At 33.9% G+C, this 19,856-nt stretch overlaps 1 protein-coding gene and 1 pseudogene across 1 annotated transcript; both read right to left on the bottom strand.

Annotated features, from left to right (window-relative positions):
• Nucleotides 1–866: 866 nt before the first annotated feature.
• On the bottom strand, nucleotides 867–1,263 carry LOC124509284 (profilin-1-like; annotated as a pseudogene).
• A 16,188-nt stretch (nucleotides 1,264–17,451) lies between these two features.
• PABPC5 (poly(A) binding protein cytoplasmic 5) lies at nucleotides 17,452–18,600 on the bottom strand. Its single transcript, XM_047075698.1, has one exon. It carries the CDS (start codon nucleotides 18,598–18,600, stop codon nucleotides 17,452–17,454), a length of 1,149 nt encoding a protein of 382 aa, XP_046931654.1.
• Nucleotides 18,601–19,856: the final 1,256 nt, after the last annotated feature.

Raw genomic sequence — 19,856 nt, 5'->3', positions numbered from 1 at the left:
TCTGTGTCTGAGCTGTCTGCCTGGTGGTACAGTGCTGTTGTGTTTTATCTTAGGTGCATGGCTTGGTTTCAATATTCCAAATTTTAGAGACCTGGTGTGTGGTGGACTTGCACTGATCCTCTGGGGGACGGTCATGCCACGCTGTGGCTGATGACAGTTTGTCCCAGAAAAGCAGTTTCATGGCCATGCAGGAGCTCAGACTTTATAGTAAAGTGCAGCCAAATACTGTCTTCCAGATTAGTTGCCTTCAACAGGTGTCTCTTCTGGTATGTTAATTAACCATGCTGCTCAACGGTGCCCACTATCTCTATTTTCCTGTAACAGGCAGTGCCACCTCTACCAAATGCACTCCAAGAAGGGCAACTGTCTCTCCCAATGCGACATGGGATCTTCAGACCATGTTGTCCATTCCTGTGCCTCTTTCCTCTTTCCCTACAGAAGCACCATTATGCACATCAGGCACAACCTTGGCTATGGCATAGACTTCCAAAACTTCAGATTTTGTGCTCTGCTGCTCATAAAAAGTTGCAATAATCAGGCCCTCTCTTTTTCCCAGTCAATGGTTTTGGGGAAGACTTTTTTTCTTGTACAATACCCTGCATGCTGCTGCCACTCTGTCTCTATTTCTCTTTTTCCTCACTCCATGACCAAGGCTCCCTCCTCTCTGCAGCACCCACAATTCTCTTCTTCCCCGAATCAAATTTCTGAAGTTCCTACCTTCCACATTGTGGTTGTTTTTCTCCTTCTAGATATGCAGTTTGTTCTCTCAGTCCTCACATTGATTTACTGAGTGTTCGTAATGATTTGATATTTATCTGTGTTCAAAGTAGAAGATGAGCATAAGGTCCCCCTATTATCTGACCATCTTAACTCCTTGCATAACATTTCTTGATCGTACCACTGTGTACACCTTCTTTGCCCATCAGCAGGACTAATGTCTTGTCAGTCGTGGTGACAGTGACTTTGAAAGTGGAAGATCCCCCCAGTGCTCTTGGTATGAACATCCATGGTAAATTCCGATTCCTGAAACAGTGAGTCCCAGGTAAGAGAACATTTCTGGCCTCCACGTTCCATCCCATTCACAAAAATACTTGATTGGCCTTTGCCAACCAGGACACCAACCTTTGCTGGCATGATGTTGGCAAAGGTTTTTCTGGAGACTGCTGCCCAAATGGAGGGCAAGTCCTTACAGCTCACAATGGCTATGTCCTGACAGGTCTCACCAACCATGAAGTTGTTGATATAAGTGTTCCACCTGGTCATGGCACTGCTACTGGGGCTACTCTCTGCACAGTGGTTAGGGGCATCACCACTGGGTTGGGGCCCTTGGGATGTTAGATAGGGTGATGTGGAGAGTTCAGGAGCACATGATGCCACCCAGACTGTGGCTCTACTAGCTGTGCAGCAGCCCTTGTACCACCACTTCTTCCATACAAATTTTACAATCTGCTCATCAAATTCCACATGAGAAAAATTGTCGGGACTTGACTGTTATTACATTTAACTTATAAATTAATTTTATAGTTAATTTATTTAAATATTAAGTCACAAATATTAATTTGTGAACATTGTATACCTCTCATTTATGTCTCTAAAAATTCACAATGAAGTGTTCTAATTTTTCTAATTTTCTATTGGTTGTTTTTTAGTTAGATATTTTTGGACCATATAAAATGGTAACCTTTTAAAGGTAAGCCTTCATAATTCTGTTTGCATATAAAGAGATAATAATTTCATATTAAACCTGTATCTAGTATAAATCAGAAATCTAGTTTTTATCCTAATTTGCTAATTTACAGAATTATTTGTATTTCCATTCTACAACATTTTATCTTCTGTATATAGTAGTAGTTTTTTTTTATTTCTAGTCATTTTACTTTATATATATATATATATAATCATTTATCTATTTATTTATGCCTTACTGAACTTCTTAAAACAAATTGTACACTATTCGATAGAAATGGTTACAGCAGCATTCTTGACTTCTTCTGAGAATGTTGATTTACAATTAAAAAAATAAAACAATTAGGAAATCTTTAGAAGAATTAATGTTAACCTGGAATGTAGTGAATTATGGAATATTTAAGTTAATGAAACAGTTTATGTTTGAAATCATCAAGTCTATGACTTAATTCATTACTAATGGACTCTTTACTAACTCTGAAGTGTTTTTAATATTAACTTTATTTTTACTGTTTTGAATTAGCCTTTACTCAGTTATACTTGAATATGCTAAATTTGCTTAATTTTTTATAGCACTGAATCTTTTCATAAATGATTGACTTCTTTATATTTTCATAGAATACACTAATGTTGTTTACGTAGATATTCTGGAGATACACAGGTATATAGCCAGATAGGAACAACAGAAAACCCAAGTCTTCTTTAGTCATGGAGTATGATTCAATGTATGGAGGAAGCTATATATATATATATATATATATATATATAGGGCTTGGAAATTCCTTCAGGATGAAATTGTATTCACACATGCTTTTCTGGTCTGGTCACTAATCTAATACTAATACTGTAAGACAGGGGCAGGAAAAGAAAACCTTACTGTATAAGGATTTAATTTCTGGAAGCATGACACTGTTTTGAGAAGGGAATATAGATTTAAGAATTGATTTGAGTAGTGGCACCTAGGTGGCTCAGTTGATTAAGCATCCTACTCTTGATTTCAGCTCAGGTCATGATCTCACAGTACATGAGACTGACTCCCATGTTGGGCTCTGCACTGAGAGTGTGGAGCCTGCTTGGTATTCTCCCTCTCTCTCTGCCCCTTCCCCACCCATGCTTTCTCTCTCTCTTTCTCTCTCAAAATATATAAACTTAAAAAATTGATTTGAGATTATATACAAATTATTAGATAGTTACTCATCTCCCTATCAGAGCAATTTTATAGTGAAGCTTTCAAGCTTATACTTAATACTGAGAAAGTGAGGATTATTTGACATGTAACAATTATATAGATCTATATATTCATGTTTACTGGAATAGGCTTAATATTGGGAAAAATATACTTGCATTATTGGTCATTCCCACATTTTTGTGAATACTGTTTATCAATTAATAAGGGATGATCATCTTCCCATCCTCTACATGACACAAACCTTTTATTCATAAATAAAAGAAAGTATACCATAGTTTTAAATGGTTCAAGGAGTTAAAAGCACTATGACTAATTTATACTAGGCCACAACTTAAGAAAAATCTGAATTTAATTATACACTGTGTTTGTTGTTAAGCATTCTGTGAAATAAGAGAGAATGAATGACCCAGAGTACAAGATGACATATGCTTTCATGGCTAGTGGTAAAAAATTATCCATTGTAATTAAAGTTTTTTTAATATAAAGGGAAACTTAGAGATAATGCTTTTCAAAATTAAAGGGAAAAAAGATTTCCAATACTTTACATTTACTAAAGGAATTTTTCCTGTAACTAATGAAAATTTGAGAATAGAATATAGTTTAAAAATAGACATATAAAGATAAAGAAAAAGAAATATGAGGTACCGTTTTAATTAACTCCTAAACTTTCCTTTAGAAAGATAAAAACAATTGCCAAAGTAGTCAGCTTAATTTGAAACAAATATAACCAATTTTCTCAGTTATTGTAATTCCTGTAAATAGATTAATAACATGCTTGTTTTGTTTATCTATCAATAGTTGCTCTGTTGGTTAAACAATTCAGTTTACAAGTGACTACAGATACATATTGAGGCTGACATCTACACTATACTCATTCCCAAGTATCTCTATGCTATGTTTTTTTGGGGGGGGCATATTATATAGAATATTATGTTTCCTTCCATAGTGGGTGAAAACACAAACTATGTCTTTCAATAATAGTCTTTCCTTAACACTTTTATTCTATTCTAAATATACTTCATTTGGTAAAGCCTTTAAATTTTCATTTCTTTTCCTTTGCAGTTCTGAGTTAGTGAATGCTGAAGTTATATAAGGAAGTCGGAAAATATTGGCGATTATCTCTACTTTTATAACTGATTCAAGTATTTTAATTACTTTGACCGGACAACTGTGATAATCCTTCCTCTCTCCAAACACACAAAACCATATAAACAAACATACACCCACACCCATACACACACCCACATGCATGTGTGCACAAACATGCTTATTTGGCCCAAATGATCAAATAGATATTTGGTGTAATTTGGATGCTAACATAGAAGAAAATTTAAGATCAAGATAAACCTATGAATTCTAGGTTGGCAGATGATAATTTTATTTGAGTATCTCCCTTCTTTCTGGTTATTATCCTCTTTTTCTAACAATAGAAAAACAATAATCCAAAGAGAAATAAGATGTGTTTTCAATAACTCGATTAACAAATAAGTATTACATGCCTTCTATGATCTGGGATCTTTGATAGATGTAGCTGTATGAGAAAAGCAGATAGATAAGAGGCCATATTTGAAGAAAAGTGAGTTTTTCTAGCATTCAGTTGTTAAACTTGCCAACATAATGCACTTTTTTTTTCTTGGAGATTATGTTGTGGTATGACAGTGGGGTGTTCTCATGGCCCAGATAGAATGATGAGGTACGGTAATTACTCCAGAGATCTTTAATGAGGGTTTCAAAGTGAAATTTTCAGTCTAATGGGGAACTGTACATATATGGGTTTTAGGATGGTAATCCCGTTGAAAAGGTATGAACGACTTTAAGGATACTAAAGCAAATTCTGAAAATAACTTTTTTCTTAAGTTTTAACAAGTTAAACCTTGATTAGCAATAATTGAGAGTGTTTGTTTTAACAGCCTGACCAGCATTGACTAATGTTTTCAGTATTACTAATTTGTTAAGTGAAAATGGTGTCTCATTAAATTTGCATTTATTAACTAGCTACCTTGAACATTGTCATATGTTTTCTATACAGTTGTTATTTGTTTCTTTTTCTTTTAAAGTTGTGTATATATTTCTCTCACAAACTACTTTTGCCCATGTGACCTTGTATTGATTTGTGGGATATTTTTTATACAAAAATAAAAATTGTAACCATTGATCTGGCATAATTGGTGTGAGTATTTCCCTGTTTCTAGTTGACTTTCAATTTTCATTTGTTAAGAGAAATATAAGAATAAAATATTGGGTCGCCTTGGTCCTTCAGTCAGTTAAGTATCCAACTCTTGATTTCAGCTCAGGTCATGACCTTACACTTCATGGGTTTGAGCCCCACATCAAACTCCATGCTGACAGTGCAGAACCTCCTTGAGATTCTCTCTTGCTCTCTCCCTGCTCCCTCCCTGCTCACGCTTGTGCTTTTGCACTCTCTCTCTCTCTAAACAAAAAAATTGAAAAAATAATAAAATATTAATCTAGACAAAGTCATAGAGATTTGATTTTTTATTTATTCTATTATGGCTTGGTTTTTTTAAAAAAAAATTTTAATGTTTATTTTTGAGGGGGGGTGCAGAGAGAGAGGGAGACACAGAATCTGAAGCAGGTTCCAGGCTCTGAGCTATCATCATAGAGTCCCTCGTGGGGCTCCAAGTCATGAACCATGAGATCGTGACCTGAGCTGAAGTCGAACACTTTACCGACTGAGCTACCCAGGATCCCCATCTCTTGATAATTCTTAAAGATCATCAGGTTTATCCATTATGAAATCATATATATTCATTAAATAAAATTTGGATTATCTAAAAAATAGAAAGGTGAAAAAAGTTACAAATTGTTCCAATTTTCAGACAGCCTCACATGCACTATAAATATTTATTGAATGTATTTTCATTACTCTTTTGTTCTATGTGGAAAGGTTTTCATGTTGCTGTTGCTTAATTAGCAGTAAAATGCAGTCTGCTTTATTCTATGATATAAATATCACTCTTCTTTGTCATGCTACATTCTATCAAGTTATGCAGTTCATTTGTTAAACAAACATATATTTACTATCATTACATACGAGTCACTTTTTTAGGCACTGAAATAGAGTTTAGAGGTAGTGGGATGAGGAAAAACAATGGAAATAAACATAAAATATATCAGATATTTTTAAATTCTATGAAGAAAAATATTAGGAAGAATAAAGAGTTTTGGAAGGGAATGGGGCTTGCCATTATGTATACAGGAGTAGGAAAATACTTTCTTATTTGGTGATATTTTAGTTGATATCTGAGTACATTTATAGAATAAGCCATGAAAATATCTGAATAAAGAGAGTTCCAGGTGAAGGGACAGAGCAGGAGCAAATGAGCTGACATAGTAATGTGCTTGATATTTCTGAGAATATTGAGGTGACAGTGTTGTGGGAGTGATGTAGAGAGGTGAAGAAGTGTAAGAGATTTAATTAGCAAGATAAGGCCTTGGTAAGGAGTTTGAACTTCACTGAGCGCAAGAGCTTTCACTGCTGAAATAATCTAGGTGAGAGATGATCATGGTTCAGACTGAGCTGTTGGCAACAAAAAGTGATAACAAATTATACGATTTTGAGGATATTTTCAAGATTTAGCCATCATTGTTTCCAGACAGACTGGATGCGGAGTGTGATAAAAAGAAAAGAGTTAAGAATAACTCCAAAGTTTTTGGCCTAAAACTGCAAGAAAGGAGCTGCCATTTACTGAGATGAAGAACATACAAGGAGGAACTGACAGAGGGTGACAACAGTAAGAGTTCAATTATTATAAAAGCTTTCTAATATTCTAAATAGTTTTTCTTCGTTAAAGATATTCTACATTTTAGTTATAAGCTATTTAGAAAATATATATAATGAAAAAGAAAAAAAATCACCTATAATTTTATAACTGAAGAAAATTACTCAATGTTTTGTTGTAAGTGTATACACTTTATGCATACACATACACAAATATAAACACAGTATATACATGTATATGCTATGTATATATAATTTTTTCTTATTAAAATGGGATGCTTTTTATGGGCTGATCATTTCAGATACTTACATCTAGGATTTGTTTAGAATTTTTTCCTTTCCAGAAATTTGGAAAAAAAGAGCCACTTGTACAGTTTTCTAGCACTTTTATGGTTTGACTATTACTGTTTTCCTTTTTAACTTTATTTCATTTGTAACTTATTTCACTAACTTGTATCAATTAATAAGGTTTTTCATGTTATTATTATTATTACTTATTCTAAGTAGCTAATCTTGGGAGATACTTTCTAGGCCAAAGTATGTAGACCAGGGTTTCTAGATCAGAGGTTGAAAAACTGTAACTTGCAGGCCAAATTTGTGCTGCCACAATTTTTTACATGACCATACTCAAAAGCTTTTAATTCATGAACACATTTACAATCTATTTGATAACTGAAAGACACAACTTTGATGAACACTAACTAAGCTACATGTAATCCCCCAAATTCTTTTCATTAGAATTATATTATGAAAAAATATATTTGTATCATTGTCATCATTATATTTTGAATTTTGTCAATTTTAAAATATGTGGAAATTTGTCTTTTTTTTCTTTTTGTATAAGTATCTATATAATATCCTTGATGTTACTTCTTGTCTCCCAAAAGCTAAAATAATTACTATCTGGCCTTTAGAGAAAAAGTTTGCTGACTCCTATTCTAGATATTTGTAAGCATGCATAAAAATTACCTGGAGGCTATGAGAAAAATGTAAATTTTTGTTGTACACCCCACCTTCACCACTGTTACGTCAGTTTTGATTCAGTAAGCCAAGGGTAAGTCCTAGGAATCTCAGTTTTAACAAACACTCCAGGTAGTTCTGATACACTCTAGACCAAATTTTCAAAAACACAAGATGCAGGCCCACCTGGGTGACTCAGTTGGTTAAGCGTCCAACTTCAGGTCAGGTCATGATCTGACAATTCGTGGGTTTGAGCCCCACGTCAGGCCCTGTGCTGACAGCTCAGAGCCTGGAGCCTGCTTCAGATTCTGTGTCTCCCTTTCTCTGCCCCTCCCTTGCTCACTCTCTGTGTCTATCTCTGTCTTTCTGTCTCAAAACTAAATAAAATTTTTAAAAAATTAAAAAAAAACACAGCATGCCAACTTGCACTGAGCAAATTTCAGTAGTGTCTTTGAGCTACATTTGTGCTAGTATTTCACCATCAGCATGCTGGTAAATATAAATTCATTGTACATATCTTATTGGAATGAATTGCCACAGGATACACCTGCCTATAATTATTAACACCTGTCAAGAATTGTGCAGTCACCTTTCCTTGGAACATAACACTGCTAAGGATCAAAGCATGGTTTTTGGTCTAGAAATTTTGTAACTCTTAATTTGAACCCATATGATAGCGATAGACACATCGTTATTCGTAAATTCCATACATCTATTCTTATCTCTTTTTACCCCCCCTTTATTATTGTTTATGTATATATGTGTGTTTATGTATATATGCACATATCCATCCATCTATCCATAATCTATCCATCCGTCCAATTTCCCTATAAACACAAGATCTTAATTATGCTAGAATTAGTACTAACTCCTGCCCCAACTGCCATACAAACCTTGAATTTTTGATAGGAATGATCTACTATTTGTTTCATAGTAAATTTAACAATCTACCAATGCACCTTGGAAAGAGCAAATGTTGTGACATCAGTGTAAACAACAAGACATAAGGAGCTTAAAAAATAAAAACACTATAGTACATTCCAGTCATTGTTATTAGAAGTTAGAAATTATTGCTGGAATACCTTAATAAAAATTCTGGAAAGTCCTGAAGATTTTAGGTAGTATATGCAAAAGGAAGAAAAGAAGAAATAATTTATCCTCTGAGACAACTTTAATCATTAAATCTGGAGTCTTCTTAATGAAGTTTACACAGGTGCCTCAAGTTCATATTTCTAAGAACCAAACCTTGCCTTTTTTCTCTACCTTCCCAACATTTTCATTGCTTTTTGGTTTATACTAATGGTGCTCCAGAGAAAAGTGGCTTCCCTCTCTGAGTAGTTGTGAAAGATTTCCATGATTTTTTTCCCCTTTTGTATCCAATCCTCACTTATACATATTTTTGTAAAAGCTCTCTCTCTCTCTGGAGACAAAATATTAATTATTATTTTTCTATTTCTTGTTTTTCAAAATATGTGTATTCAATTTATCTGAAATTATTATCTGTGATGAATTCCTAAGAGTGACTAAAATTATTTAAGATAGTATTCTTATTTATTTAATGAACTTTAATCTTGTTTTTATGGACAAATTCCATATTATTTCAAGTACTTAATAACATTTTCAATTTTTACCTGATAAGTGGTCTTTGCACATTTAGCAAGATAAACAGTTCTAGCAGACAGTGTTCTAAAAATGTATGATCCCATGGGACACATGGCTGGCTCAGTCAGTTTAGTGTGTGACTGTTTATCTCAGGGTTGTGAGTTTGAGCCACACGTTGGGAAAAAATTAAAATCTAAAAAAATTAAAATAAAAAAAATTATGATCCCAGATGAATTAAAACACAACTCCCATAGTCATAAATTCTTGGCCCCAAATTAGAGAAAAAAAATTCAAACCTGCAATTACTTATATGAGTAACCCACCTTGAATGATTTCTGTGATGAAACTTGCTGCTGAGGAAAAGTTGTAACATTGTTTCCAGTTTACCTATCACCTTATAAATAGGATATTTGAGGAGATATATTTGTTTTTGATCATGAAAATATATTACATATATACATCTCCCACAAACTAAAAATAAAAAGTGCAAATGACCCAGTGGTCTAAGAAAATTATTCTGCTTAAGTAAAACTGTTTTTTTTTTTTTTGGATACTAAAGGGGGAGACATACTTAGTTCATACTTGTTTTTCAATCTTCACAGTTTGTTTTACTTTTATCAAAATATAATAGAAGTTTTAGAAAACTGTATCTTCTCATAAGTTTTTATTCTTTGCCTGAAAGAGTTTACATTATTGTGGTATGTCTCCATAAAACAACTAAGGGCTACATATAGTTTCATTTTCATTTCCTAAGTTGCCACTTCAGACAAGTTGGGCAGTGTCTCTTAGCATTATTTTTTGTTATGCTTGGCATATGGCTTTCACATCTCAAAATTTGTACCACATTAGCAATATATACTTCTGTTTGTATTACCCAGTCTTAGGTACTCAGATGCTCTAGAACATATGTACAGCATGAAAGCACAATTCTAAACAGAGCCCATAGTTTTTGTTGGTTTAATTAACAAATTAACATAATTTTTATATGGTACATTTTCTTTAAAAATAATATCTTCAGCTAGATACATTCATCTATATATAAACAGTTTACATATCCTACTCTCTACCGTGACTTAACATGCAAGTCCTGAAATTTAATCTTGACAAAATGGTACAATATCTCACACACACACACACACACACACACACACGCACACACACACAGACACACACACACACCTCTACTAGAAATGTTTTAGATAATTTTTAGACAAACTACATAAACTAAAAATGCCTTATAAAAGCTTCTGTGTTCAGCAAAAGATGGAGTTGAGATTAGGTGATGGAGGTAAGTGAGTATAGACAAGTAGAGTAGTACCGATGATTTTCTTTTTAGGAAATTCACTTACAAATGAAAGTTTCCTAAGGTTTACTATTACTGTAGTAGTCAAATAAGTATTAAGAATAACCATACAAACTAAATGAAAACTATTCATCATGCTTCAACTTAAAGTAGATATCAAGCCAGGCAGACATTTACTGCCCTTATTTTTAAATATTTATAACATTTAAATATTTTCTTTATTTATCTATATCCCTTCTTTTAATTATTCTTGGGTTAATTCATAAATCCCATATTTAAAACAAAATTATTTTTTAATGTTTATTTATTTTTGAGAGAGAAGGCAGGGGGATGGCAGAGGGAGAGAATCCAAAGCAGGCTCCAGTCTCTGAGCTGTCAGCGGAGAACCTGACATGGGGCTAGAACTCACTGACCACACGATCATGACCTGAGACGCTTAAGTTGGACGCTTAACCAACTGAGCCACCCAGGTGCCCCCAAAACAACTCTTTAATGAATAGGAAAACATATTCTTCATCTGAATTTGCATTACTTTGCCATTATCTCTGCCATAATGTAATGGGCCTCTCTTCATCACACACACACACACAAAATATGGTATTTACTCCTATAGGTAAGGAAATTAACATATAATAAATTTTTGTGCAATAAAATTAACTAGGGAGATTCTTTGGGTTCCCTAAAGCTTTGGGGAAAAAAAAGCTTGCAAATTCTTCTCTGTGTGTAGTTCTATTCAGGGATGTAGTCTGCCCAAAATCCTCAGAAAGGTGATTTTTTTTAATTATTATTTTTTTAATTTACATCCAAATTAGTTAGCATATAGTGCAACAATGATTTCAGGAGTAGATTCCTTAATGCCCCTTACCCATTTAGTCCATCCCACCCTCACAACTCCTCCAGTAACCCTCTGTTTGTTCTCCATATTAGGATTCTCATGTTTTGTCCCCCTCCCTGTTTTTAATATTATTTTTGTTTTCCTTCCCTTATGTTCATCTGTTCTGTGTCTTAAAGTCCTCATATGAGTGAAGTCATATGATATTTGTCTTTCTCTGACTAATTTCGCTTAGCATAATACTCTACGTGGATGGAACTGGAGGGTATTATGCTAAGTGAAATCAGAAAGGTGATTTAAAACACAGGAAACAATAGGTGTTGTTGAGGAGATGGAGAAAGGTGAACCCTCTAACACTGGTGGTGGTAATGCAAACAGTGCAGCCACTGTGGAAAACAGTATGGAGATTCCTCAAAAAGTTAAACCTAGAACTACCCTGCAATCCAGCAATTGCACTGCTGGATATTTATCTAAAATATACAAAATTACTGATTCAAAGTGACACATGCACCCTGATGTTTATAGCAGCATTATCAATAATAGCCAAATTATGGAAAGAGCCCAAATTCCCATTGACTGATAAATGGATAAAGAAGTGAAAGAATATATATAACAATATTATATATATATATATATATATATATATATATGAATATTACCCAGCCATAGAAATAAATGAAATCTTGCCATTTGCAATGAAGTGGATGGAGCTAGAGAGTATTATGCTAAACAAAATAAGTCAGAGAAAGAAAAATATCATATGATGTCAATCATGTGGATTTTAAGAAACAAAAAAGATGAACATAAAGAGGGAAAGAGAGGTAAACTGTAAAACAGACTCTTAACTATAGAGAACAAACTGAGGGTTGCTGGAAGGGAGGTGGGAGGGGCGATGGGTTAAATGCGTGATGAATGTTAAGGAGGGCACTTCTGAGGAGAACTGCCTCACTAAATTCTACTGAAACTAATATTATGCTATATGTTAACTGATTGGAATTTAAATAAAAACTTGAAACAAAAAAAATAAAGGAGTTGTTTGCACCCAAAGAAAATGAAAACACTAATTCCAAAAAATATATTCACCCTATGTTTATTTCAGCATTATTTACAATACCTAAGGTATGGAAGCAACCCAGGTGTCCATCAACAGATGAATGGATAAAGAAGATGTGGTATATATACACAATGTAATATTACTCAGCCATAAAAAGAAATGAGACCTTGCCATTTGCAACAACATACATGGATCTAGAGAGTATTATACTAAGTGAAATAAATCAGACAAAGACAAATACCATATGATTTCACTTACGTGTGAAATCTGAAAAACAAAGCAAATGAACAAACAAATACACAGACTCTTAAATACAGAGAACAAACTGGAAGTGGGTAAAATAGATGAATGGTATTAAAAGGTACAAACTTCCAGTTATGAAGTAAGTCCTGGGGATGAAAATACAACACAGGGAATGTAGTCGATAATATTGTAATAACATTGTTCAGTGACAGGTGGTGATTACACTTACCATGGTGAGCATATAGTAATGTATAGAATTGTTGAATCAATATGTTGTGCACCTGAAACTAATATAATTAGTATGTCAATTTTAATTTAATAAAAAAAGGAGTCATTTGCAATCCTGTGTAAATTTGCTTAAAATTACTTTTCAAATGCTCCTAAATATTGTTTTAAAAAGTCTTTGATTTTCCAAAAGTATAATTTACCTTTTTAGAAATTTTAAATCAATCTCAAAAATTCATAAAATTATTTATTCTAAATTATAGAAGGCTTATTTTTTTATAGAAAAGATGCCAACACCTGGTGTTTCACTTACTAGTTTTAAAACAAAGAAACTAATTTAATCTGATAACTGAGACAGTCATGACATATAATATCATCACTCATCTCTTTTCTTGCAAGTCTCTCCAAAGAACTAAATATTTTCTTAATTAAATAAAATGCAAAGGCTCCAAACTTCTGTTGAGAAATTTAATGAGAACACTGGTCATTTTTGTGTGCCAAATGGGAGATGTTTTAAAACTGAATTTGACTTTTGAAGGTGAAAGTACTTGGAGTTTTTTTTTTTAAGTTTCATATAAATTATATCCTCAATATTTATACATTGAGTTAGGCCTTTCTCAGATTTCCAATGGTAGCTAGATTATTTCTAACTACTGACCATGATCCCTTGAAGCCAAGTGGTTATATTAACTCTCTTGAATCTCAAAGAAAGCATTTGTTAGGTTATATTTCTTGGGAAGTAACACCATGAAGTATGTAAGAAACAATTTCACATGCACAAGCACTAGTTTTTCAGGGATTCTTGTGATCACTTGATTTAATGTAGGAACAAGGCCTTGTGGAAATTGTCTTAGTCTTGAAGCAACATCCCATTAATTTATTTAAAAAATGTTTCTCTTCAAATATATTTTCATTTAACTTATGTCAATTATTAGAAGCTTTGTCTAAGATAAACTCATCAATAAATTGTTGAACAATAATAAAAAAAGAAATCATGAGAAGTGTAAAAGTATTGATAACACCTCAACAGGATAAGCACTAGTCTATGTCACCAGTAACACCATATTAGAAGCACCAATCTATGTAACTAATCAGCTCTCAATTATTTCTTTATGGGATGAAATTTGATAAAAAATGGCTTATTCTGTAATAACTCATTTCTCCTGTGAAATACTGAGGAGACAATTGAAAAACAAACAAATTGAGGGATAATTCAACAAGCAACCATGGAATGCTAACTATATTCCAGGTATTAACGTAGATGCTGGGAACACATATATCATCTATATTCAGTAATTTACTGATGCATTTTAAACTATTTCCTTAAATCAAGCCATTTATTTATAGGTAGGATGGCATTCACACCATTCCTAAATATTCCCTTAAACACATAGTATTCTTACATTTTCCCCTGTACTGAAAATATCACTTAACATGTAACGTTTTGTTTGTCCCCTTAATCATAGATACAACCAGAAAGGCAACAGTATATGAAGAAGTTTTTTGTACAGAATAGTCTCACCAGAATAACTTTTAATATGATGGTTTACAATCACAAAGCAATGTTCTTAATTTTCTTCTCCTGGGCACATTTGAAGTTTGCACAGTGACTGTTTTGAAAAGCTGAAAAAGGCTGGGGGAAACAAACAAAACTTGTATTAAATAGTCCATTCTTAAGTTTACCATGACGATTGACAGTATAGTTTTACTAATTTACTAATTATCTTGTGCTAGGAAATGAACAATATCCTATTTTTAATGTTTTTTCACAAATTTAAGCTGTTCAGTTGTTTTGCTCCCCCTTGAAAACCTTAATTATAAGTCTATTAAATGTAGTTAAAAATGAAAAGTACAAGATTAAAAAATTACCCAGGTGTTTGTGTTCAAATAGAGATTATCTTTCCTTTATAATTTTCCCTTTCTTTTTACCAACTGAATTTACAGAGGTTTGTTTTGTTTTGTTTTGTTTTGTTTTTTACTGCTTTGCAGTGTCCTAACGTATAATTTATCTGTACTTGGGCATATTTTAATTATTCCTTTATTTGTAATGGCTAACTTTTTAAAAATAATAATTATTTAAATACTTAAATAATTTCCTCAAATGTATTAAATGCTTTTATACTTGAAGATTTTTACCTTCTAGAAATCTTGCATGATTTATACTGATTCAAAGCATTTGTAAAGGTTTTGGTTAACACTAACACTTCAAGTTTATAAATTCAAATAAAAACTGGTAATTGGTAAAAAGGAATAGAGAGTGCATATAGTAAGTAATTACCAATGTAGATATTTTAAATTTATTTCAGGTTGCACTGTTTTCATATATTTTAATGGTCACAATTATGTAAAGCAGTGGGCTCATAAAATATGAAAATTATATCCCATTAGTTTTTAGTTTTACTTTTGTCAATTTAAGTAAAGAATATATCTTGAATGTTTTTCAGAATTTTGATACATATATCAATATAATGTGCATTCTAATTTTTAGCAGACCTAAGCTTTTACATGGTATAGATACTTTTCCTCAAGTTCATATAACTCATACTGTTTTAAGCAAGGGAGTTCATCACAAGGTTGTTTACAAATGTAGAAAACACTGGAAACCATGTAAGTATTATTCAATGCGTTACTTAGATAAGCTATAGTACATGCACGCAATGGAATACTATGCAGTCACTAAAATGATGATACAGATTGATATTTTTTTAGCTTAAAATTTAAAGAAACACAAAATAGTACATATAGTATTTTTTTGTTGATTGTAAAAGAGTGTGTTTACATAGGAGAAAAGTATATGTATGCAATGAAATCATTAATAGTGGTTATCTCTGAACTGTGGGAATTTAATTCTTTATAATTAATTCTTTATAAATGTCTGCATTGTGTACATTTTTTAAACAATGAGCATGTATTATGTATATGATCAATAAAAACAGTGATTTCCATTTGAAAATATTTGATAATGAATATACATGTAATTTGTAGATAAACAATTACACAGAGAAAGTTCTTTCTCTTTGTTTTATGGGAAAATAGCTAACAAGTGTTAACAAAATTATATATCTATGTTGTATTATGCATGTAACCTAAAATTTGTAGTTAACATAATAAAAGCCAATTAAGAATATAGACAACACATTTTTTATGGTTGGATATATGATGTGAATAAACCCTATTTTTAAAAAGGATTTTTTTAAATTTTACATAAATTAAGTAATTATTTCTCTACTTCCAAAATGATTTGAACACTCACATATTAAATGAAAGGCAATCTAAAGAAAACATAAAAGTAAGTGTAATATGGATGGAAGGTAGATGGGTGGAGAAAAGAGGAGACTACAAGTAAAATACTGAAAATCTGCAATCTAGAAATTACAGGATAAATAATGTAACTGCAATATAGAACAGGACATCTTGTCACAACTTTGAAGCAGCCAGACATAAAGAGAACCATACTGGATTAATAGCTCTCATATAACAGATGGAGGCTTTGATACATCTGTGAATATTATCACATGGATGTATTCAAAAATTTACAAGAGATAACGACAAGTTTAATAAAAGATGTCCTTCAAAGTAATTTTTCAACATCATTATATGGATTATTTACCCTTTTTATTGACACTTTATAGACGCTGAAGTAAAAATTTTAAAATTTTCTATAGGTAAAGGCAATTCAGTGCAGTTATTTACCTTTTTTGTTAACTTAACATGACCCATGTGTACTACTAAGGAGTTTTAAAAAATGAGTGGCAAGAATGCTGCTTAGACTGTATTCATATATCAACTCTCTCAGGAAAGATTTTTAAGATAAAACTCATCATTTTAATAATGCTTAAACTGTTAATTTTCTAATATACTAATTGAGAAAACACTAATAGGTTTATTTCTGGGCATGAAGTTGAATACAACTCCCAATACTTAGTCAAAGCCACTGTCAACTCTCTGATATGCCCACAATACATTAAAAAGGGGAAAAATGTATAACGAAATAAAGAAAACTCAGATCTTTTGAAAATAATATCCATTTTAAATAATAAAATAAAATTATGCACAAATGTTCATCGGATCACATACATTTTCCCCTGCTTTATTGATTTCTCAAAAAGCAAGTTAGAACTTTTCTGTGTGATAGATTCAGAAATAATGGCCATTTTGAGAATATTTTCATAGAAGAAATTACATTTAGCAGTATAATTGCAATAAAGAAGTAAATATACTCAAGTACCTCACCTTGACTGGTTTAGGTAAATAATAATAATAATGAAAACAATATGTGGAGGGACAAAGTTTATTCTATATATCCCTAAGGATATTTTATCAAAAAATGGTACAAAATGACAGTTTTACAATTAGAAATTATATTCTTCACTAAAATGAACAAGGTTTTCTAGTTTTACTTATTTTTTCAAAAGAAAGTATTTACTTCAAAAAGAAAGAAAGAAAGAAAGAAAGAAAGAAAGAAAGAAAGAAAAGAAAAGAAAAGAAAAGAAAAGAAAAGAAAAGAAAAGAAAAGAAAAGAAAAGAAAGCCTGGCATAAAATAACCTCATCACAAAGTAGCCCAGACTAAGTAGGCACCAGCTAAAGGCTGCACCAAATTGAGCATTCTTATTCTCACCACCTGCGCCTGGCCTGGCCCAGGGTGACATGCAGGGGCTTGGAGCCCACTGTGCGACCATTCATCTCATCCACTGCTTTGGTAGCATCTTCAAAAGAGGAGAAGCAGACAACACCAAACCCTTTGCCTTGCCCTACTTCCACCATCACTTTGGCCCGGCTAATTGATCCAAAGGAAGAAAATTCTTCCTTCAGTTTTTCATCATCGATGGTCTCATCCAGGTTCTTAATATAGATAGGCACCCCCGGAGGCCGACTTTTTTCTTTTAATCTCAGCCGTTCAAATCTTCGTCTTAACTCAGCCAATCGTTCAATTTTCTTCTGTGCTCGCCCTACGTACAGAACTTTCCCATTGATGGACTTTCCATGCAGGTCTAACACAGCCTTTTGGGCAGCCTCGTGCGTCTCATACCTCACAAATCCAAAGCCCTTAGATTTCCCACTGGCATCTCTTATTACCTTAACACTCTCAGTTGGCCCATATCCACTAAAGATTTCCTTCAGTTTTTCATCATCCATGTCATCTCCGAAGTTTTTAACAAAAACATTAGTGAAAGTTGCTCTATCCTTGGTTCTGACTTCAGCTGCCCTCTCTTCTGGGAATTTGAATCTACCAACATACACCTGGCGGTTGTTGAGCCGCACCCCATTCATATGCCAGATGGCTCTATTGGCAGCGGCCAGGCTGTCAAAGTGCACATAGGCATAACCCTTAGAGCCATTGTCATCACATACGACTTTGCAGGAGAGAATGTTCCCAAAAGCAGAAAATAAATAAAAAAGGGCCCTATTATCTATGGATTTGTCCAGGTTTTTGATGAATATATTTCCAACTCCAGACTTTCTTAAGCGGTCATCTGGCTGAGACCACATGAGGCGGAAAGGTTTGCCATTAATCAAATCAAAATTCATGGTATTCAGGGCCCACTCAGCATCTGCAGGAAAGCGGAAGTTAACATAGCCATAGCCCAGGGGGCTGCGGGTCACAGGGTCACGGCAGATTCGGGTGAAGCGCAGAGGGCCAGCAGGCCTGAACTTTTTATATAACATGTCCTCAGTAACATCTGGGTCCAAGTCACCCACGTACAGGGCAGCCTTGAGGTACTTCTTTTTCTTGCCAGCAGGATTAGGCTCTCCACTCCCCATCTTTCTAAGCACAGGAAGGAGGCTTTCGCGGGAGAGAAAAAAAGGCTGATTTCTCTAAGCTATGGGCCAAGCAGCTGTTCACAAAAAGAAGAAAGCCAAGGCGAAGGAAGCTAAAAGCAGTTTCAGAATCACTGTTGAGGCTGAGAAAATGAAGTTCAGAAACAGCTGGTCAGCGGACTCAGAACAAACACATCAGACAACAATGCATCCCAATAACGAATCTGTTCTACCTAAAGAACTTATAATTTCCACCCATTAAGATTTAAAATCTGTTTTAAAAGCCAGTAGTAAGAAAGAAATTCTCTGTTCCTCATTTAATTGTAAGAAATCATCAAGCAGCTGGCTGGGCCCCCCACATCTCGCATTGGCTTACAGAGGCCTCGAGACCCGTTTTCAGCATAAATATAGGCCTCGAGCTCCTACTGGCTTAAAATTCTCTTAACCTGGACAGGGGCCAAACGTGTATTCCTCCGCCGGCTGCCTGGCCGGTCTCAGGCGGGCTAGCAGCTAAGGCCGCTAAACACACTCAGCGTCAGTGAAAGGGCAGACTAAACACTTGGTGCGCTGGGGCCGGAAGGCAGGCTGCAGAAGGCGGATCAGACAGAGAGACAGACAGACAGACACACACGCTGGGGAGGGAAGACCGCCCAGATACCCCAGATGCCCACCGGGTACGGACCGAGTGACGCGCGGTAATTTCGGCAGTCTGAGACTCGCGGCAGGTCCGGAGGGACTGACTGGCGGACGCGCACTGGGTCAGCTTCAGCGGGAGGCGGTTCCGGACAGATGTGGGGCGGAGTCAGAAGAGAAGGGTAGATGCGAGGCGGGCGGGCAGAGCTGGGACAGATGGACACGGATTGCTTTCCGCAGGACAGAGCACCCCAAGGACGAAAAACATTTAGCTGTGGTAGGGCGGGCGGGGCGTGAGGAAACCCGGAACCTTGCTAAGTAACTTCCCGCTTGCTCTGTGCCAAGATAAAATTAATTTAATTTAATTTAATTTAATTTAATTTAATTTAATTTAATTTAATTTAATTTAAATGTTTTTTAGATTTTTCTTTATTTTTAAAATTTTGTGTTTTTATTTATTATCTTTAAGTATTAATTTTAGGCTGCTAATCCCAAAATTAAAGCAGGAGGTGATCACCTAGGCAGAAAGAGCTCTCATACTTTTTTTTAATAATAATAAAAAAAATTCCCTATATCATTTCTGCTTAGGAAATTAGATATAGGGTTGCATATTTTCTAAGTTAATT

Source organism: Lynx rufus, unplaced genomic scaffold, assembly GCF_022079265.1.
Source record: "Lynx rufus isolate CCGP_SWC_20201006 ecotype Redwood Valley unplaced genomic scaffold, mLynRuf1.p SCAF_14, whole genome shotgun sequence".
Lineage (NCBI taxonomy): Eukaryota > Metazoa > Chordata > Mammalia > Carnivora > Felidae > Lynx > Lynx rufus.
Note: the sequence above shows the minus strand (reverse complement) of the source record. Positions and strands in the feature narration are given on the sequence as shown.